This window comes from Marmota marmota, unplaced genomic scaffold (assembly GCF_001458135.2).
Source record: "Marmota marmota marmota unplaced genomic scaffold, marMar, whole genome shotgun sequence".
Lineage (NCBI taxonomy): Eukaryota > Metazoa > Chordata > Mammalia > Rodentia > Sciuridae > Marmota > Marmota marmota.
Window position 1 is genome coordinate 20,274,964 of NW_026000153.1, and position 22,276 is coordinate 20,297,239.

The 22,276-nt window shown below is 41.0% G+C and overlaps 1 protein-coding gene across 10 annotated transcripts in view; it reads left to right on the forward strand.

The window, feature by feature from the left end:
• Ccm2 (CCM2 scaffold protein) overlaps positions 1–22,276 on the forward strand; it is a 63,563-nt gene that overhangs the window by 15,733 nt on the left and 25,554 nt on the right. For 4 of the 10 annotated variants that reach the window (XM_048786565.1, XM_048786567.1, XM_015490289.2 and 1 more), the window contains exon 2: positions 13,824–13,997. The exons of 3 other annotated variants lie outside the window; for them this stretch is intronic. In XM_048786565.1, coding sequence (XP_048642522.1) covers positions 13,824–13,997 — 174 coding nt within the window. Of the gene's footprint in view, positions 1–5,553; positions 5,829–13,823; positions 13,998–22,276 lie in introns of all 10 variants that reach the window. 3 more of the 10 variants (XM_048786566.1, XM_015490288.2, XM_048786569.1) reach the window with 3 other exon arrangements.

A 22,276-nucleotide genomic window follows, 5' to 3' on the forward strand; every position in this document is an offset into this window, starting at 1 on the left:
GCCCATAGTGTATTTTTTTTTAAGTTTTTAGGGTGTTAAGATCCCAAAGCAGGTGGGAAAATAACTATTTTGTATTCAACTTGGATGACACATTACCTTTACATTAAATTTCTATAGTTAGGGGTGTTGCTCAGTATTAAAGACTGCTTTTTATTTTTTGTAGTTTTTTTTTTTTTTTTAAACATACTTATTTATTTATTTATTTTTTTAGTTATTGGCAGACACAACATCTTTGTTGGTATGTGGTGCTGAGGATCGAACCCGGGCCGCACGCATGCCAGACGAGCGTGCTACCACTTGAGCCACATCCCCAGCCCTTTTTGTAGTTTTTGATAGACCTTTATTTTATTTATTCATACATGGTGCTGAGAATCAAACCCAGTGCCTCACACAGGCCAGGCAAGTGTGCTATCGCTGAGCCCCAGGCCCAGCCCCAAGGGTGCTTTTTTGACATGTGTGAGGCTCTGGATTCAATGCCCTGTACTGGGAAAAAAAAAAAAAAATTCTGAGTTTAAGTCATGCATCACTTAACAATGGGAATTATTCTGAGAAATGTGTTGTGAAGTGATTTTATTGTGTGACCATCATAGAGTGTTGTACTTACACAAACTAAGATGGCTAGATGTCACTAGGTTATATAATCTCCTGGGACCACTTTCCCATATATGGTCTGTCATTGATTGAAATAATTATATAGTATATAACTGTAATTTCCCCTCAGAATTTTAAGGGAATTACCACATTTCCTTCTACCATGACCCATCTAATGCTGAAGTATTCTTCCATTATAGGTAATCTTTTCATTTTTCTTACTGGAAACTTTGAGATCTCTTATTTTTATTTTTATTTTTTTTTAATACCAGGATTGAACCTAGGGCACTTAACCACTGAGCCACATCCCCAGCCCTTTTTTTGTATTTTATTTAGAGACAGGGTCTCACTGAGTTGTTTAAGGGCTCAGCCTCCCAAGCTGCTGGGATTATAGGCAAGCTCCACTGCGGCCACCAAGTTCTCTCTCTCTCTCTCTTTTTTTTTAAAGAGAGAAAGAATTTTTTTATTATTTATTTTTTAGTTTTTGGTGGACACAAACAACATCCTTGTTTGTATGTGGTGCTGAGGATCGAACCCGGCCGCACGCATGCCAGGCGAGCGCGCTACCGCTTGAGCCACATCCCCAGCCCAACCACCAAGTTCTCTTAATTCTGTAGGCTTTTTTCTCCATTGGTGTGCTGGGGATTGAACCTAGGGCCTTGCAGATACCAGCTCTGTCACTGAGCTACATCTGCATCTTGATGTTCTATAATTTTCTGAGAACTAGTCTAAGTATCTAGGATTTGTCTTTTACATTAACCTACCTCTTATTGGGCTTTTTCTGTCCACAGAATGGTTCCTCATTGGTTTCTTCTGACATTTGTATTCTTGTTTTGTCTTTGCTCTTGTTTTCCCCCTGGATGAATGCTAGACTTACTCTTGACTCAACTCTTCTGTGTTCCTTACTTTTTCTCATACTTGCAATTTTTTTTATATTTTTGCTTTATGTTCTAGGATAGGATTGGTAAAACTTGTTTAAAAAGTCAGAGAGAAAATATTTTAGGCTTTTTGGGCCATGAGGCAAAATCAGTGTCATTAAGTTAGGTACTTAGATTTAAGGCAACAAATTTCCACAAAGTTTTTATTGAATTTAGAATATAATAAAATTAAGTATAATTTGTTGTGATAAAGTTATAGTACAGGCCAGGCAAGTGTGCTACCGCTAAGCCCCAGCCCCAGGAATTCTTTTGGGGTCCTAACATTTTGCTTAATTAAGGTTCAAAGTTAGAACTCCTTCTCAAATTCATCACTAATGGGTTAGCCAATTAGTTACACCCATTTTATTATTCTAATTAACTTTTTATTTTGCCATTATATTTGTAATTTCTAAGATAACTTGTTCTTTCTTTTTTTAGCTGGCCTATTCTTGTTTTATGGATGCGGTTTCTTCTCAGATGTCTTTCCCTGTCCTGTCTCTCCCTATTCACTCTTTGGCCTTTCTCTTTTATGATGATCATGGAAATCATTTGTGTCTGTGAAAGATGGATGATGTCTATTAGTGAAGGAATGCTCTCAGCATGTATTTCCTTTTTAGTTGTATCTGTTTCTCCGGGAGGGGCCCCCTGTAGTAGCCACAGTGGGGTGGGATTACTGGGCCTAGTAGTGTCTGGGTTTCCTTTCTTGCCTGGGTTCAGGTCACCTGGTTCTACTCTGTAGAAGCAGCTTTTAGAAAGGAGGAACCTGATCCTGTGACTCTACTCTGGGTTTTAAAAAGATAAAAGTGATGGGGCTGGGGTTGTGGCTCAGTGGTAGAATGCTTGCCTAGCATGTACAAGGTGCTGGGTACGATTCTCAGCACCACGTAAAAATAAATAAATAAAATAAAGGTATTAAAAAAAAAAAAAGGTAAAGTGACAGGGAGTTAATACCATGTATCTATTCTTACAAATCTCACTTTAGGACTATTTTTCCCATTTTACACTGCTTTCTACATTTGTGGCATATGTGATATGTGATAGTAACTGAAGAACAGAGTTATTCTGAGGCAACCAGTCTTTTTGGAACCAAGAAATAATAAACTTTATTGTTACATGTTAAAAAAGTTGAACCATGTGAACTTGCTGTTTTTATAAGTAAAACACTGTTGAAAGCCAGCACTTTGATTTAGTATAATAAAATTGTACTGATGGTCCCTAACTACAGTGGTTTGACTCAATGAGTTTTTTACTTTATAATGGTGCACAGTTGTACCTGTATAACCATTCTGTTTTTTACTTTCAGTATAGTATTCAATAAATTACGTGAGAGGAAGGAAAGGAAGGGAAAAGGGAAGTGGGAGGGAAGGGAAGGTTGAGCCATTGGGTTGGGGATGTAGCTCAGTGGTAGAGTGTTGCCTAGCTTGTGCAAAGCCCTGGGTTCAACTCCCAGCAGGGGGAGATTAAAAAAAAAAAAGGTGGGGAAGGAAGGAATGGGGATAAAAAAGGCAGACACGTGATAGCCTCTGAGGACATGACAACTGGTTTCTTTCTTTCTTTCTTTTTTTTTTTTTAAATATTTTTTTAGTTGTAGCTGGGTACAATATCTTTATTTTATTTATTTATATGTTGTGCTGAGGATCAAACCCAGGGCCTCGCCTGTGCTAGGCGAGCGCTCTACCGCTGAGCCACAACCCCAGCCCAGACAACTGGTTTCTTAAGGCTTTTGGGTGTAGACTAAATTATACTACCAGCTTTCCTGGATCTCCAACTTGCAAATGGCAGGTGATGGGACTTTTCAACCTCCATAACCATGGAAACTGATTGAATTGTGTATTATGCAGATAGAAAAAGAATGAGGAAAATCTCTGTTGATATGGGTATGTTATTATTAGACTATGTTTTGCATAAAAAAGAAAACTTGAATGCATATATATGTAATATACATATTTACTTATAGGACCAAAAGGAAATGATGAAAAGATAAATAGATACTAATTAAAATGGTTAATATTGAGAGGGTATAGAAAAGGAATAGGGATGGAAGAGAAAATCTGTGAATGCATATTTTTTTAAAACATTCTTTTTTTAAAAAAAACCTTTATTTTATTTATTTTTATGTAGTGCTGAGGATCGAACCTAGTGCCTCATACATGCTAGGCAAGCGCTTTACCACTGAGCCACAACCCCAGCCCGAGTGCATATTTGTATGTACTTTTACTTTGAAACCTTGTGACGGTTTTATATAATTAGAAATTTAAAATTAAAAAGAAAAGGATAGTTATTAAAAATTAGATGAAGGGAGCTGGAGATGTAGGTCAGCGGTGGGACTATTTGCCTAGGATGAGATGTTCACCACTTTATTATAAAATAGGGTTTTTAAAAAATTCTAATTTGTTATATATGATAGCAGAATGCATTGCAATTCATATTACACATATAGAGCACAATTTTTCAAATCTTTGGTTGTATATAAAGTGTATTCACACCATTTGTGTCCTTATACATGTACTTAGGGTAATAATGTCCATCTCATTCCTCCATCTTTCCTACCCCTGTGCCCTCTCCCTTCTTCTCCCATTCCTTTTCCCTATCTAGAGTTCGTCTAACCCTCCCATGCTCCCCCTCCCAACCCCACTATGAATCAGCCTCCTTATATCAGAGAAAACATTCAGCATTTGGTTTTTTGGGATTGGCTAACTTCACTTAGCATTATATTCTCCAGCTGCATCCATTTACTTGTGAATGCCATGATTTTATTCTCTTTTATTGCTGAGTAATATTCCATTGGGTATATATACCACATTTTCTTTATCCATTCATCTACTGAAGGGTATATAGGTTGGTTCCACAGTTTAGCTGTTGTGAATTGTGCTGCTATAAACATTGATGTGGCTGTGTCCCTGTAGTATATAAAATAGGTTTTGTATTAGATAATTTTTCCTATTCTAGGCTGAGTTAAGTGTTCTGTTTTTTTTTAAATTTTTTTTAGTTTATTTATTTATTTATATGCGGTGCTGAGAATTGAACCCAATGCTTCACACATGTGAGGCAAACACTCTGCCACTGAGTCACAACCCCAGCCCAAGTGTTGTGTTTTTTGATGTGTAAAGACTGAATCCAGGGCCTCACACATGTTAGGCTAATGATTTACTCCTGAGCTACATCCCCAGACTTTTTAAAATTTTATTTTTGAGACAGTGTCTATCTAAGTAGAGGAAATGGAGATCCTCCTGCTTCAGCCTCCTGTGTAGTTGGAATTTTAGGTGTGAGCCACTTTGCTTGGCTGATTTGAATGTTCTAAGCACGTTTAAGGTAGGCTAGGCTAAGCTAGGATGTTTATCAGGATAGGTGTATTAAATGCATTTTCAGCTTATGGTATTTTCAATTTGTGATGTGGGAGGAGCATCTGTATTTTAATTATTTGGTTTACATGTTGATCTGTGAGTTATCTGTAGTCACTCTAATTAACCAGAAGATTAATTAAGTAGTTTTTCTATTTGCAAGTCATTCTGAAATATTCCATAAGGAACCTCAGCACCAATAAGTCCAACTTCTCCTTTTCTATATTAGGAAATTTAAAGAACTGAAGGCAAAGTTGCTGGTGGACACACACTACTTAGTTTCAGATTGGTGACTCAACTTGCTAATCCTGGAGGCAGGTAGAGGCATTTGCAGGCAGCCTTCTAGCCACATGTGCCTTGCCCAAGCCCCACTTGGAAATGCACCTTTCCCCAGAAAGGTCTTGCTTGCCTTAGAGCAAGTGGTGAAAAAAAGCATGTCTGAGACAGCCTTGTCCATGTCTCTACCCTTCCATGAGTTTAGGGCCCTGGGTTTTCACCAACAGCATGCAAGCCTAGCAGTGTTTTCTCTCTGATTTTTAACTTTAGCATCAGAACTTCTGAAAGGTCAGACGTCCAAAATAGCATCCCTTAGTTGACTGCATGGGATCCTACAGAAATGCAGGGGGTGCTGCTTGTGGGATTTGCGTGCTGTGAGTAGTGGGAAAATATTTATTTGTTCATTTTGTGTCTTTTTGTTCATGCAGCCCTCTTGAATTTTATCAACATTCTGGATGCTGCCCGCTTTTTAAGCTTTTTAAAAACTGTAAACAAGTGCAGTGGGCTTTGCAGAAGGAAGCTGTGGTTTCTGGTCTTCCTGCTTGCTCATGTTTTTTTTCAGAGGGAGGGCTAACATCTGACCATATTTTTCAACAAGTTCAAGAGAGAGTAGAGAATGCACCAGAAGGTGAGGAACCAGAATTCCTCCAAAGAAATTGCTCCTCAAACTGAGTCTCCAACGGGGTATTCCATGGAGAATGAGGTAGGTTCAAATCCAGTGTGGAAGGAGCCGCCTAGAACAATTGTGTGGGGCCCTTGTGGGTGGCATTTATGCCATTTCTCAGGGCTTGTTCAGGATGTCCTGTCCTCTGACCTCTACTCTGGGACATTGGGGTGGAGGGTTCATTTATCAGCTTCTTTGGTTGGAGGGCAGTCAACAGTGTGTGTGTCTGGAAATGAGGAGCCATCCCATCCAACTGGAGAGTAGAGGTTGTTACACTCATTCATTTTTACTCAGGAATGAGGCCATGGTTTTTCTGTCTTTGAGGGAAAAGTAATTTTCCTGTGGATTTGTAGTCAGTTGAGTCCCAAGATCTGAGTTGGACAATGGTAAAGGAAAAAGGTCAAGAAATTGATAGCATCCAAACCTGGAGAGACTCGTGCCTGGAATTTTGTCCATAGGCCCACAGTGGGACCATAGTTGTGTACTAGTGTGGATTTCAGTCCATTGGCTATGGCATCCTATGGGCATTAAGGTGCGTATGCATTTGCCACCAGAGCAAACTGGCAGCAGTGGGCAGAGATCTGATTCTCTAAACTTGGCCAAGTCCTGAGATGGGGACACATACAGGCAATGTTGTGCTCATTATTAGATATGTGTAGTACCAGGGAAAGGTCCTTTTTCCATCAGGCATCAGACTACTCAATTTTCTTAAAAGAAATTGAACCTATCTAGGGGCACTACAGTGAGTGCTGGGAGTTGTTTCCAGTTTAGATAGGCAGTTTTGCAGGGCAGGATTGGCAGAGGGAGCTCTCTGTTACAGAGTTTGCAAAAGAAAATTTGTCATAGCCTCCAATACACATAGACCTAGGGCAGTGTATGATGTATGAGAAGTGCAGGCTTGGATGTATAAGGACATAGCCTCTCAATGTTCAGCCGGACATAATTGTGCTTCTGGTTTCTGTTGAAGCAGGGGTACCCTGAGCAGTTTTCTGACCCTACACACTGAGGTTGGTGCCTCTTCTAGTCACTCTCCCTCATCCTTTCCAGGCCTGGTCATTACTGGGTAGTTGGAATTTGTCTGCCTCTTAGACTGGGGGCATTCTGGGGAAAGGAATGATGGCTCCTTCACTGTTAATAGCAGTGTCTGGTGTGTGGCAAATCGTCGTGAGACTCTGCTTAAGGTTGGACTCTAGCAGATGCTGGGTCTTTTATTTTAATAATAAGTGTCTTTGTTCAGAGTCAGTCTTGTTTTATTAGCAAGGTAAGACCTATCTTATAGTTTATTGTGAGGATTAAATCAGATACACATGTGAAAATGTATGAGGTACCCCATGCATCTTGGTTTTCTTACTTTCTTCCTTCTTATATTTGTTAGCACTTTTCCCAGAATTACTTGCTGAGCTTATGTTTTGTACTGGGGATGCAAGTAGCATGTATGGCTGTACTGTTTACTTTGTTCCCAGAGCAGAGGCTACTGTCCCATAAGTCTAGGTATGCTAATTCTTTCGTTCATTCATTACAGGGGATTGAACCCAGGGGTGCTCTACGACTGAGCCACATCTCCAGCCCCTTTTATTTTTTATTTTGAGTCAGGGTCTTGCTGAGTTGCTTAGTGCCTTGCTAAATTGCTGAGGCTAGCCCAGAACTTGTAATTTTCTTGCCTCAGCCTGTGGAGTCACTGAGATTACTGATGTGTGACATCACACCTGGCTTTTGCTGGTTCTTTTACAGGATATATTTCTTATTGTACATGAATAAACAGATACTCTGATTTAGAAGTTAATATCTGAGAAATTGTGTGGTAACCTCAGTCCTTCAGAATCTGTTCACCCAAGTGGACCATTAGATTGATCTTCTTACTTGATGAAACTCAAGACCCATAGTGGACACAGGCCGGCCTTGCTCAGAATCCAACCCTGGGCATCATGAGAGAGCATGTTCATTATGTAATGTTCTATACAGGCCAGAGGGAGTTTTAGTTTTGGTTTTTATTTTTATTATTTTTTAAAATTTTACTTATTTATTTTTATGTGGTGCTGAGGATAGAACCAAGGGCCTCGCATGTGCTAGGCGAGCGCTCTACCGCCGAGCCACAATCCCAGCCCTAGTTTGGAATCTGTAGAACATTTAAACTAAGAAATATACTTTGGGTTTCCAACTTTGTGTGTGTTGCTGGGGATCAAAAACAGGGTCTTGCACTTACCAGGAAAATACTCTACCACTGAGTAGTAGAGTATTCCCCAGCTCCAAGATTTCCAACTTTAAGAGCTGTTTTAAGTTTAACATGGCAAATAGTACAATATTGCAAGGATCTGGGGCCTTTTCAGAGTGAGCCTAGAAAGTTCCACATAGTTATCTGAGGTAGTGTATATTCCACATGGATGTCTATACGATGCTGCACAGAAACTCAGAGCTAGGTTCACTCCTCCCTGTTCTGTACCTTGGGCTCTGGCGGCCCTTTCAACCCTATAGCCTCCGTTTCTTCAGAAAAGACTTAGGCCAATAGTGTCATCCTGTGTTGGGACTCCACTCATGGAAGAGACACTCACTCAACCCCCTGCTCTTCTGGGGGCCAGTTGGGTCTTTTGATTTCTTGAGGTCAAAGATGATAGATCATTTTGGTGGTGATGAACATGCACACTCAATAAAACACTTGTTGAATGAAGGTTGATGGTTGCTAGACTTTTTAAACTTTGGATCTGTAGAACATTTCAGTGAGAAGGTGAATGTAATCCCAGTGACTTTGGAGGCTGAGGAAGGAAGATTGAAAGTTTGAGGCCAGCCTCAGAATTTAGCGAGGCCTTTAGCAACTTAGCAGGGCCCTGTCCCTGTCTCAAAATACAAAATTAAAAAAGGCCTGGGGGATGTGGCTCACTGGTAAAGTGCCCCTGGTTCAATCCCTTGTACCAAAAAAAAAAAAAAAGGGTGGGGGAACCCATGATAGGTTATTGGAATCTTGATTCTGTACATCAGAATATTCTAAATTATTTATCAGTTTAATTTTTAACCACAATTTTCATGTTCAAAAGCAGCTTTAGTTAAAAAATCTGAGAGGCCGTCTTGTTCTGTTTTGTTGCTGAAATAGCAGAGTACTCCCTTACAGTGCTTCTTGTTCCTCTTGCTGGTTCCCCATGGCTGAGAGAGAACTGGGCCAATGCAAAAGTGCTAATTCTCTTCCACCAGAGCAGCAGCTACCCTTCATTCTGTGCTAAAGACAGTGAAGTTGTGGCAGATGTGCTTGGTGTGTTTCATTACTAAATAGTTTCAACAGTCCACAATCTAGGAAGACTCATCTATCCAGTAAAACACAAAAACAGGGTGGTTTAGCATTATGGCACATATTTGGGGCCTGCTGTGTGTCTTCAGCATTTACTGGCTATTTTTGTCATGGATTTAAATTCTGTTACTCTGTTTTGGTAATATTTCTCCTGCCTAACTGTGATACCCTTGAGGGTAGGAACTATCCCTCTTCCATCTGTGGTGCCTCCCTGGTTGCCTAGCCTGGTATAAACACTAAATGAAGGGTCACCACCAGCATTTATTGTTCTCCAGTCCTGTGTAGGCTCTGGGGCAGAGATGAAAGTGCCAGGGGCAGTGGTGACAGAGCTGGGCTCAACTAGGGAAGAACAGACCCCTGGGCAGTAAGTCATTCATGGGGGCATCCATAGAGGGTATCTACAGGGGTTGTACATGGTTTTCTTGTCCTACAGGGGTTCTGAAAGATGCTCCCAATGGTTGTATCACTGCCTAATTGCAGAGGGTCTTTCTTTAGTGTTGGGACTGCAGGACAGGGCCCTGGGGTCCTTCCTAGTGTAGATTAATTCTTTATGTAGATTCTAATTTTATGAACTGTATATTACTTTTATGATAACAGTATAAGTTGCCCGTGGTTTGAGAACCTGTAAGGTGTGGTGAGGGCTTCTTGGTTAGAGGGCTATCTTAGCAAGTCTTGATCTTAGAATGGGTTCCTCTTGTTCCCATGTGTGGATTAGTAGTGAGTTTGATAGCAGGCAGCTTCTGGAGGACAGGCCCACCAAGCTGAACTGCCTGCCTGCTGGAGCCAGTGCTCAGCTGTGGTAAGCTACTGAGAGGAGGGAATTCTGTGGGGTCACAGGAGGAAATGTTTTAGGGATACCTATTTTCCACTGGCCAGTGTGAGACCATGAACTCTATATAGAGACACAGGTTTATGGGCCACAAGCCTTTGTATATCTGTAAACCTCAGGGCTAGGCTATGTACATCATAAGAACTAGAAGGAGAAACTAGTGATTAAGTGTAACACATGTGAAGAGTAATTCATGTGCCATCTGGTCACCGAGGATGGTGTCAGTGAGGAAATCACAGTTGTTTTTGGTGGGGCTGATGAAACATGATTTTTGCATTGCTAAAATTACATCACCAAATGTGGGGGGTCATATCCAGCTTACAGTTTACCCTCAGTAAAAATCTGATTTGATAAATCACAGGTGACTGTTTCTCACCCTTCTCCCTTGAGAACCCCACATTGAGACTGCCTGGTCCAAATGCCACCTGCTCCCACTCACCACTTATCAAAACTCCTCCTGAGGCTCAAAGTACAAGCTTGTGAAGGGTCTGAAGAGAAAAGCCTGAAAGGTACCCCAGGGGCAGCTGTTGTAGAGTGTGAATATGGCAGCTCAGAACTAGCATCCTGCCAACTTTTCCAGAACCCTTTTCCATCTGTTCTGTTATTTGTCTTAGAGAGGGTTGTCTTCTAAGGATATTGGTTCTTTTAACTTTATATGCTTTTATATCTTGTTCCAGTTTACGTATAAACAGTGAGAGGCAGCAATCATATTCATTCTTTTCAAATATAAATATTTCAAAGGTGAAAACAGTACAGAGCAAAGAAAATGGAGCTCTGTACACACATCATCCAGCCCCAGCTGTTACCTGCTGTGGGGACCTTCTTTCTTTTTCTGGTACTAGGAATTGAATCCAGGGGTGCTTTACCACTGAGCTATATTCTGAACCCTTTTAATTAAAAAATAAATAAATAAATTTTGAGACAGGGTCTCACTAAGTTGCTTAGGGCCTCCCTGAGTTGCTAGGGCTGGTTTCAAAGTTGCAATCCTCCTGCCTCAGTAAGTCTCTGGGATTACAGGCATGTGCCACTGGTCTCGGCGCTGGGAACCTTCAGTTATCTTACTCTACCTTCTCCCCAATGCCAGCAAGAAATTTTAAGGGGCTACCTCTGGGGGAGCTACTGGTCAAGAAAGGGTGTCAAGGTCAACAATTGACTATTCCAGGTCAAGGAGGCAGATGCTGAGTGGGTCAAAATAGCTCACATGAGAGGAAGTATTTTAGTGGATCAGAGGGCTCTGAACCTGCATCAGAGTCTTGTCCCATGGGGAGAGTGGATAAAGCACTCAGGTGGGTGCCAGGCCCAGTTTTATTTTCTAGTCTGGTCATGAGGTGTAGAAGACAGTCTGAGGCTTTGGCACTATTTTTATAATGATAGATGTTGAAGAAGAGATGAATTTATGTATGCATGAAGGTATATATTTGAATGGTACTGGGCATTGAATACAGCGATGCTTTTTCACCAAGCTACATACCAGCCCTTTTAATTTTTTAATTTTGAGATAGGGCTTCACTGAGTTGCTTAGGCTGGCCTCAAACTTGTGATCCTTCTGCCTTAGTCTCCCAAATCTCTGGGATAGGTGTGTACCACTGTACCTGTGAGATGAATTTATAATATATTGTCAAGAGTAAAAACAGTCATAAAATAACTTGACATATATTTTGCTTGTTCACAGTGTATCAGATGTGTGCTCAGTGGATTTTGTAAATTATTTCATAGTCTGCTCACAGACTGAGGATCATAAACTCATTTTAGAGATGGTGAAAGTTCAGATAATCAGTTTGCTTAGGAAACTATGCAGCCAAGACCATCATGCCAGAGTGGAGGTCAAGCCTCCAGCCTGAGGAACTTGTCTATCTACTGGTAGCAAAGGGTCCTTGAGATGTAGGAAACCTTGGGGTGGGGGTGAGGATAGGCATGATAGCAGAGTGAGTGGACAGCTCCAGCGCCAACTCTTCTCCCATCGTTTTATTTATTTATTTATTTTTAAATATTTATTTTTTAGTCTTAAGTGGACACAATATCTTTATTTTCTTAATTATTATTTTTTAGTTCTAGGTGGACACAGTACCTTTATTTTTATGTGGTGCTAAGGATAGAACTCAGTGCCTCAAGCATGCCAGGCAAGCACTCTACCACTGAGCCACAACCCCAGCCCCCATTGTTTTATTTTTGTTGAACAGGATTTCTGATTTCTGTTTCAATGAATGTAATAAAACCCAACATCAAAAGGCCATGGATTTGAAGGGTCAGTAGTAAAGGTGAGGGACAGGAAAAGCTGTCTCCACTGTCAGAAGGTAGCAGAGTCAGGGAAGATTTTTGGGCCTATTATGTGAGGATGGATGGACTTTGCTTGTTTATTGATTTTTTTTTTCTTCTAATGCTAGAGAGCAGAATGTGCTGGCAGGAGGTGGGAGGGTCCATGCCAGGTAGGGTCTGACCCCAGCCTGACTATGGGGGTAACTGTGGGAAGCTGCTGGACCATAAAATTTTGCCTTTGTTGGAAGTGATCACAGAGTTCTACCCTCAGCTGTGATTGTCTATGAAATTGGTAGTTGACAAGGTGTTCTCTGGGACCACAGGTTCTGTGACACCACTCTGTGTTGGATTTTGTGTGTGGCTGGATTTCCCATATTGCAGGGGAGAGAAGTGAAAGCTTTTAAAGTATCTGATAACTCATATATTTTGTTTGTTACTGTATTTGGGAATAAGAGAAGGTCTAAGCTGGGCCTGCTGTGTGGACCCAGCTGCTGTCTGAGCACTGTCACCCCGTCTGGGTAGGCGAGCCGTAGAACCAGCTGAATCTCCTCGCTAAGATGTCTGTCAGAACACTGAGAAAAAGGCAGTGATGTCATTGTCTCTTGCAAAGGTCACTTGGTGTCTTGCCTGCATTTGTGACATTTTGCTGCTGAGGTAGCACTCAGTGTCTTATTTTCTCTGGGTTTATGTTCAGGGACTGCAGCGCCATCTCTTAACAGAACTTGGGATTGCTTCCTCATGGTGTCAATGATCAGGAGGTGCCAGGCCCTATCCTGGCGTTTCTTAGGCTAGGTTTGCTTTCATCCTCTTTCACTCTCTCTCTCTGAATTCACTTTGATTATAGGATTATTTTTCAGAACTTTCATGAGGTGCCTAACAGGGTGTGTGAGGTTGCTTAGTGAGGGACCAACCAGCATGATCAGGTGTCTAGTTGTCTGCACCTGAAGCCTGGAGGCCCTGCCAGAGGGAAGGGATTGCAGAAGCAGCACATGCTCCATTAAAAAATGAGCTTCAGCTGGGTGTGGTTGTGCATGCTTATAATCCCGGCAATTTGGGAAACTGAGATAGGAGGATCACAAGTTCAAGGCCAGTCTCAGCAATTTAGTGAGACCCTTAGCAACTTACTGAGATCCTATCTGGGAAAAAAAAAGGGCTGGACATGTAATTCGGTGGTAGAGTGCTCCTGGGTTCAGTCCCAGCACCATGAAAGAAATGAACTTCTGTAGACTGCTCCACCTTGACTGCTGAGATGGTTCCTTGTTGCTCACACCTGGCCATCCTTCCTACTTGCCTACACAGAGTTCTCTGACATGAAGTTGCTCAGCAGAGTTGAAGGAGTTGGAGCCATGTATGTTTTGTCTTCTGGGGAAACTCTTCCCTCTGTCTCTTCTTCTCAACAGCCAAGGTTACTCGCCTTCTGTGTATTGTAGTGAACAGAGCCCTCCACACAGCCCATGTGGCTTCTTGGCCCACCTGGGCCTGTGAGCTGGCCACGGAGCCCAATCCCTCAGGCTGTGTATTCTTTGTCCTTTCTCACTAGCCTGGCCATCATCAACCCCTGTTTGCATGGGGATAGTGGTAATGGTTTTGGCTACTTCTGTTTGTTAGCCACAGGTACAACACAAAGCATTTGTGAATAATGAACTCCAATCATTGCCATTTCTGCCTGCAGCCTGGAATTGTGTCGCCATTTAAACGAGTATTCCTAAAAGGTGAAAAGAGTAGAGATAAGAAAGCCCATGAGAAGGTGACAGAGAGGCGCCCTCTGCACACTGTGGTGCTGTCATTACCCGAGCGCGTCGAGCCAGACAGACTGCTGAGCGACTATATTGAGAAGGAGGTAAAGGTAAGTCGCCATGGGCCACAGGGCACACGGTGCCAAACACTGAGATGATGAGGCGTCTACCTCTACATAGTGCCTTAGCCCACACCCCACTCACTGCCCTTCCTGTGCTGATGTGTCTAATAAGAAAACCCAAAACCCAAATTCTTGTCCCTGACCAAAGTTTGTTTTTTTATGCAGTAGTATGATATGTCCTCTCTCTTGAAGGCCCAGCCATATGGGCAGCTTGACCTGCTCCACCAGAAGAGGGTTGAAGAGCTGGGAGAAATTCCACATCTCCTCTAGTTTGCAGATGACAAGAGTTATTTGATTGAGTGCTGGACATGATGGCATATACCTGTAATCCCAGCTACTCATGAGGCTGAGGCAGGAGGATTGCACGTTTGAGGCCCAAATGGGCAATTTAGTGAGATCCTGCCTCAAAATTTAAAAAGAGGGGAAGGGGCTAGGGATAGTCTAGCATGCTGGAGGCCCGGGGGTTAATCCCCATTACTGCAAAAAAAGGTGGGTGGGGAAGGCACTCTAATCATGTGCTTGAGCCCATCACTGTGTCTCAAAGGCCTGTGCTCAACAGACTGTTTCTAAGCCATGTGATGTCCCCTAACATGAAAGTAAATGAATAAAAAGGTATTAAGCCACAAGGTCGGAGAGCAAGAGAAGGAGACAACAGGTTGAGGGGGCCCATAAATAAGAGAAGGAAGCTAATGAGGTGAGATTTTGGGGTCAGAAGTTATGCTGCTGGACCTGAGCACCCACAGAAGAAAGAATCCAGGTGCTTAGAAGGGGCCTGTCTGGATGCCTGTGAGAGGGATTCCTGCCTTCACCTGGCCCAGCCAGGGGATTAGCTTCTCCCTTCCCCACTGGGAGATGGGACTTTGGACCTGCAGATATCTGGCACAATGGAGGGTGGGAGAGACCCAGGTCAAAGCCTGCTATGGATGGTGAGAATTCCCAGCCCCTTTCTCTATCAAGCATCTAGAATGCCTGTAACCAGATCTTTTCCATTAGAGGATTCATGGAAAGAAGCTAAATGGGGAAGCTGAGCAGCCCCATACTGACCATGAGTGTTAAGAAGCTGGCAACCTGAAACACCAGCAAGGGTAGAATCTGCTCCCCTCTGCCAGAGGACCAGGAAAAGGGCAGCCTCACAAGGCAGCATGTTCAGAGAAGTACTGCTTAGCTCCAGCCAAACGTGATAGAAACAACTGTGTCCCTAACCTCTATTCCACCAGCAAAGGCCAAGTAGGGGCCACCTTGTCCCCCAGAGCTGGCCAAGCAGGGAACAGGGAACTTTATCTCTGCTGAGCAGTAACAACTTCTTAAAGAACCTTGAATGGTGCTGGGTGTCAGTGGAAATCATGTGGGAGGCAGTCACTCCCCCAGCCAGGGAAGTATCATTGAGGGCCACATGGGAAGCCAGAACTGCCACCAGGCCCAGCTCTAAGAAGAGCATCTCCCTCCACCCAGGGAGGCCAGGCAGAGAATGTGACATTCCACTCTGCCTAATGATAGAAAGGTGTTATTTCCTCCTCCTCTGGGGACCAGAGCAGATTTCTAAGAGATGTGTCACTGGAATTCTGGAGAGAGGATAAAGGGCAGGGATGAAGAACTTTTCAAAGATAATGTTTTAGACAGCTTTTGCATCATTGTGACCAAAATACCAGACAAGAATAATTTAGAGGAGGGAAAGTTTATTTGGGGCTCATGGTTTCAGAGGTCTTAGTCTATAGATGACTAACCTCATTGCTTAGGACCCAAGGTAAGGCAGCACATCATAGCGGAAGGGCCCAGCAGAGGAACACTGCTCAGCTCACAGCAAGGTCAGGAAGCAAGGACGTGGACACAGAGAAGATGCACCCTTTCAGGATATGTTCCTAGTGATCTATCTCCTCCAGCCGTATTCTACCTGCTCACAGTTACCATCAAGTCATTCACACCAGGATGGACTGGTTAGATTACAGCTCTCAATCCAATAACTCTACCTCTGACGATTTTTGCATTGACACTGGACTTTCTCAGGGGATACCTTACATCCAAACCATAACAGATATAATGGCTAAAGCAGCTCCAATTGGCAAAAGACAAACTTAGAGAGCAGTTAAAACAGCAGATTACTCGTCAGAAACATGAGGACCAGGAGAAAGTGGCCCAGCATTCTTCAAGGGCCCAGAGACCCTGCAGAATCAAAAGGATAAGGAAAGAATACAACAAGCAACTCTACTGCAGAAACAGTAGATCAAAAGACGGGACGGACCAATTCCTTGAAATGTGCAAACTACTGCACATCCTCTGAAATAAATAATTGGAAATGTTTTGTAATTATTAAAGAAATTCAATATCTAATTTTCCAACTTTTTTTTTTATAAAAGAAGTCTTCAGTCTCTGATGGTTTCACTGGAGATTTCTACCAACCATTTGAAGAATTAACACCAGTTCTACAGTCTCTTCTAGAGAAATGGAAGGGAGGGACACTTTCTCACTCATTCTGGGAGGGTAGTATTGTCTGATACCAAAATCGGACAAAAACAGAACAAAAGATATATAGCCACAAAACTTCTAAGCAAAATATTAACTAATTGAATTCAGCATATGTAAAAAAAAAATTATATACCATAATCAAGTGGGGTTTATTCGAAGGTTGCAAGATTGGCTTTGTATTTGAAAATGTAATTCATCTTATCGGTCAGTGCAGAAATTGACAAAATCCAACACCCATTCTTGATAAAAACTCAAGAAAACAAAATTATGTATGTGAGCAATGAATGTATAGACACCAAACTAAAAATACAGAATCATTTACAACTGCTTAAAATAATGAAACACTTAAGTATAAATCTTACAAAACATGGATAGCATTTGTATGCTAAAAACTAAAAAGATCAGAGAAGCACTAAATTTAGTGGAGAAATTTGAAATAAATCAGAGGCCTAAATGAAGAGACATGTTTGTAGACTGGTATGTTAACATGTCAGTTCTCCCCAAATTCATATAAATGGACCAATGCTTTGAAAATCAAACTACCACAGGGTACCCAATATGTAATCAATATTATTTTTTTTCTTTTTGTGGTACTGGGAATCAGACTTAGGGCCTCACACACACTAGAAAAGTGCTCTGCAACTGAACTATATACTGAGCCCTGAAGTAGGTAATTCAAACAACTTTATAAACTATTAGAAGTGAATTATACAATTTTTGTCAAAATCCCAGCAAGATATTTTTTGTAGATACAAATAAGATATTCTGATCTATATGGGAAGGAAAAAGAAGTAGAATTAGCTAAAACAAATGTGGAAATATGAAATAAGGAGAATTAGATCTCAAAAAGTATCAGATTGCTATAAAATTGTGAACCTAGGAGCAGACCTACATGCTGATTGTTGTCAGAGGTGCAGAACCTGTTCAGTAAATTGGATAGAAAATTGGATGCCATAGGCTAATAGTGAATCTCATCCTAAACTTCACTTAATACAAAAATTAATTCAAAATAGATCATGGGCTTAAATGTAAAACTTCTGGGAAAAATCTCAGAAAGTCTTCATGATGTAGGGCTAGGCAAAGAGGTCTTAGATGTGACACCAAAAACATAATCAATAAAAGGAAAAACTGATAAGCTAGACTTCACCAAAGTATAAAAATTTTTCTCTGCAAAAGAGGATGAAAAGACACAATACAGGACTGGGGTTGTGGCTCAGCGGTTGAGCGCTTGCCTAGCATGTGCGAAGCCCTGGGTTTGATCCTTAGCACTGCATAAAATAATAAAATAAAGTATTAAAAAGAAAGAAAGAAAGAAAAGACACTCTGCAGATGGAGAGGAAGTATTTGCAAACCACATATGTGATGGAGGGTTAGTATCTAGAAAATATAAAGAACTCTCAAAACTCTCAACAGGAGAAAAAGCAAACAATACAAGTAGAATTTGGGCAAGAGACGAGACATTTCACTAAAGGGGATATATAGGTGACAATATAAATACATGAGAAGATGCTCAACACCACTAGCCATCAGGGAAAGGCAAATTAAAACCACAATAGTTATCACTATATACCTAACAGAATACCTAAAGTAAAGAAATAGTGGCAACATCCAGTGCTGGTGAGCATGCAAGGAGCTGGGTCTTTGCACACTGCTGGTAGAATGTAAAATGGTGCTGCTGCTCTGGAGAACGGTTTGATAGTTTCTTAAAAACTCACCATGCAACTACTATATGATCTTGCAATTGTGCTCCTAGGCACTTTATTCTAGGGAAGTGAAAATTTGTGTTCACATGAAAACCTGTGTATGCATATTCAAAGCAGTTTTATTTATAATAGCCCTAAACTGGAAACAACCCGAGTGTCCTTTGGTAGGTAAATGGTAAAACAAGTTGAGGTTTCTTCATACCATGCAAGACTTCTCAGCACTAAAAAGGGATGAACTGGTAATACATATAATAACCTGGGTGGATTGTCAAAGTTACTGCTAAGTGGAACAAGCCATCCCACAAATGATTCCCTTTATATAACATTCTTAAAACAATGCAGTTACTGATATGGAGAACACAGTAGGATTTGCTGTGGTACAGATGGGGGAAATAGTTAAGCCTATCAAAAGGTAGTAGGAGGGAACTGGGCATGGTGGCATACATCCATAATCCCAGAGACTCAGGAGGCTGAGTCAGGAGGATCACAAGTTTGAAGCCAGCCTTAGCAATTTTAGTGAGACCTTGTCTAAAAAAAAAAAAAAAAAGACTGGTGTCAGGAGTGTACCCCTGTAATTTCAGCAACTAGTGAGGCTGAGTGAGGTAGGAGGATTGCAAGTTCAGAACCCGCCTCAGCAATTTAGCAAGACCCTCAGCAACTTAGTGAAATCCTTTCTCAAAATAAAAAGGGCTGAGACTTAGCCTAGTGGTAAAGTGCCCTGGTTTCAATCCCTAGTAACCCCCAAGAAAAGGTAACAGGAGGGGACCTTAAGGTGATGGGTGTTTTGAATCTTTAATGTCATTGTCTGTTTCCTATGTACTTTTTTTGGTGTACTTCTGTAAGAAGTCACCACCAGGATGAATGGATGAAAAGGCACAATAGACCTCCCTCTATTATTTCTTGCAGTACTATGTAAACTTAAAATTATCTTAAACTTTTAATTATTAAGAGATAAAAGATTGTGCATAGCCAGGTGCAGTGGCATGTTCCTGTAGTTGGAGCTGCTCAGGAGGCTGAGGTAGGAGGATCTCTTGAGCCTAGGAGTTCAAGATCAGCCTGGGGAACACCCCTCCAACCTGAACCTCCTCCAGCAAACTGTAGTTTTATGACTTTGCATAGAAGTGAGGTGGAATATATGTGACAAAGTGATATAAGCAGTAAGTTAATGATTAAGTAAAAAATCATATTCTAAGAAAAAAGAAAGGGTAAGTGGGAGTAGTGATTTTTATATATATATATATATATATATTTTTTTTTTTTTAAGTTGTCAGACCTTTATTTATTTCTTTATATGTGGTGCTGAGAATCGAACCCAGTGCCTCACACATGCCAGGCAAGTGCGCTACCGCTGAGCCATAGCTCCAGCCTGGGGGAATAGTGATTTAATTGGAAGTTGAGATATAATGTCTTAAAACAAGAAACCAAACAATTGCAATATAAACCCATCATTTAGAAAAATGACCCTAGATGCCTGAAGAAACAGATCCTAGCACGGCTATCTCTTGAAAGTAATTTATAGGATTTTCCTGGTTGGGACCAGAGATTTTCATTTTTTATTATATGTTTCTTTGGAGTATCTGACTTTTTAAAACGTATACTTTATTACTTTGATAAAATAAAAATAGTGATAACAGAATCTTCAAGTGGCAAGGAAACATTTATTCCCACATATTCCAATGTGGTTCTTTATGGAAAGTATTTTGTGTTTAGAATGAGCATTAAAAATAAAGTTGACAGAAACTTGATAATGGTTCCTATTTTTGGAATGCTTACTGTGTGCAGCAATACTGTTTAACTTTTTACATTCATTAATCCTCACAAAACCTTCGAAAAGTTGAAACATTCTCCTTATTTTTCATCACATGCTGGCATTTGCCCCAGTATGCTCAATGCTATGTTAGCTTGAAGCCTGGTGACTGAGTGAGGTAACACACACCAGGCCTACTGTGTCTTCATTCTGGGAGAGACAGTAGGTAATTACTTCTGTGATATCAAACCCAAGAAACTTCTTGGTTAGATTTATTTTTTTAATTAAAAAAATTATTTATTGAATATGTAACCTTTGGAAGGAACCCTGACTCCATTTTCTTGAATTCTTACACATATAATTTAGATATCTATATATAAACATGTATGCATTTGTTTCTGAAATGATTGCATGGTGTATACTGCATCTTCTGTTTTAAAATTTCAATTAAAAAAAAACATTTTTCTATGTGTGTGTGGTACTGGGGATTGAACCCAGTGTCTTTCTCATGCTATGCAAGTTCTCCACCACTGAGCTACATCCCTAGCTCCCAACTTTTCATTCATTCATTTGGTCAGTCAGCCAGCTGCGCATTCATTTTGTGGTGCTGGGGATTGGACCCAGGGCCTTGTGCATGCTGGCAAGCACTCTACCACTGAGCTACATGCACACCCCTAAACTTTATTTAAAAAAAAAAAAGTTGTTTTGGGTTTTATGTGTGTTGTGTGTGTGGTGCTGGAGATTGAATCCAGGGACACTTACCATTGAATTTTATCCTTAGCTCTTTATTTTTTATTTATTTTATTTTTTTTTGGTACTAGAGGTTGAACTCAGAGGTGCTTAACCACTGAGTCACATCCACAGCCCTTTTTTGTATTTTATTTAGATACAGGGTCTCACTGAGTTGCTTTAGGACCTTGCTAAATTGCTAAGGCTAGCTTTGAACTCAAGATCCTCCTATCTCAGCCTCTTGAGCTACGATTACAGGCAAGCATATGGCTCTTGTTTTTTATTTTTGAGGCAGGGTCTCACTAAATTGCCTGGACTGACCTGAACTTGTAATTCTTCTGTGTTAGCCTCCAGAGTAGCTGGGATTATAGGTGTGTTCCACCACACTCAGCTTAAAAATGTGTAAAGCTGGGTGCACATGCCTATAATCCCAGTGGTTTAGGAGGCTGAGGCAGGAGGATGGCAAGATGAAAGCCAGATGCAGCAATTAAGTGAGGTCCTAAGCAATTTAGTGAAGCTCTCAGCTTAGTGAGACCCTGTCTCAAAATATAAAAAAGGGGCTGGAGGTGCTGGGGATATAGCTCAGTTGATAGAGTGCTTGCCTTGCATACACAAGGCCCTGGGTTCAATCCCCAGCACCATAATTAAAAGTGGGGGGGGAGGTGCTAGGTAAGTGGCCCAGTGGTTAAACACTCCTAGGTTCAATCTCTGGTGCCCCCCCAAAAAAGTTTTAAAATTATTTTACTTGATGTAATAATTGTATATACTTATGGGTCTAATGTGATATTTCAGTACATGTTTGCAGTGTATAATGATTAAGTCAGGGCAGTTAAAATCTGTCATCTTGAACATTTATCATTTCTTTGTGTTGGAAACATTAAAAAATCGTTTCTTACAGCTGCTTTGCAATATACAATAAATTATTAACTATTTGTAACCATCTAACTGTATTTTTGTACCCAATAACCATCTTCTGTCTTCCCTATTCTCTCTTTCCTTTCTATCCTCTGATAACCCCTGTTCTATTCTGTACTTCTGACTTACTTCCACATATCAGTGAGATTTATGGTGTCTTTGAGCAAATGGCAAGATATCGTTCTTTTTTTATAGAAAAATATTTTATTGTGTATACACATCACATTTTCTTTTTCCTTTTGCCATACTGGGGAATGAACCTAGAGGTACCCTACCACTGAGCTATATCCCTGGCCCTTTTTTATTTTATTTTGAGACATGGTCTCACTAAGTTGTCAAGACTGGTCTCTGTCTTGCAATTGAGCCTCCTGCTCAGCCTCCCAAGTTACAGAGATTACAGTTGTTTTCCACTCTACCTGGCTCTAGCCTTTTTATTTTTTATTTTGAGCAAGTCCCTCTAAATTGCCAAGGCCAACCTTGAACTTGGAAGCCTCCTGGCTTAGTTTCCTGAGTCTCTGGGATTACAGGCGTGTGCCATCACTCTTGGGTCACATCTTCTTTATGCAATTATCCATTGATGGCTACTTAGGTTGTTATCTTGGCTATTGTGAGTAGTGCTGCAGTAAGCATAATAGTGCAGGCATCTCTTTAACATACTAATGTCATTTTCTTTAGATATATATACTTAATAATGGGATCGCTGAATCATA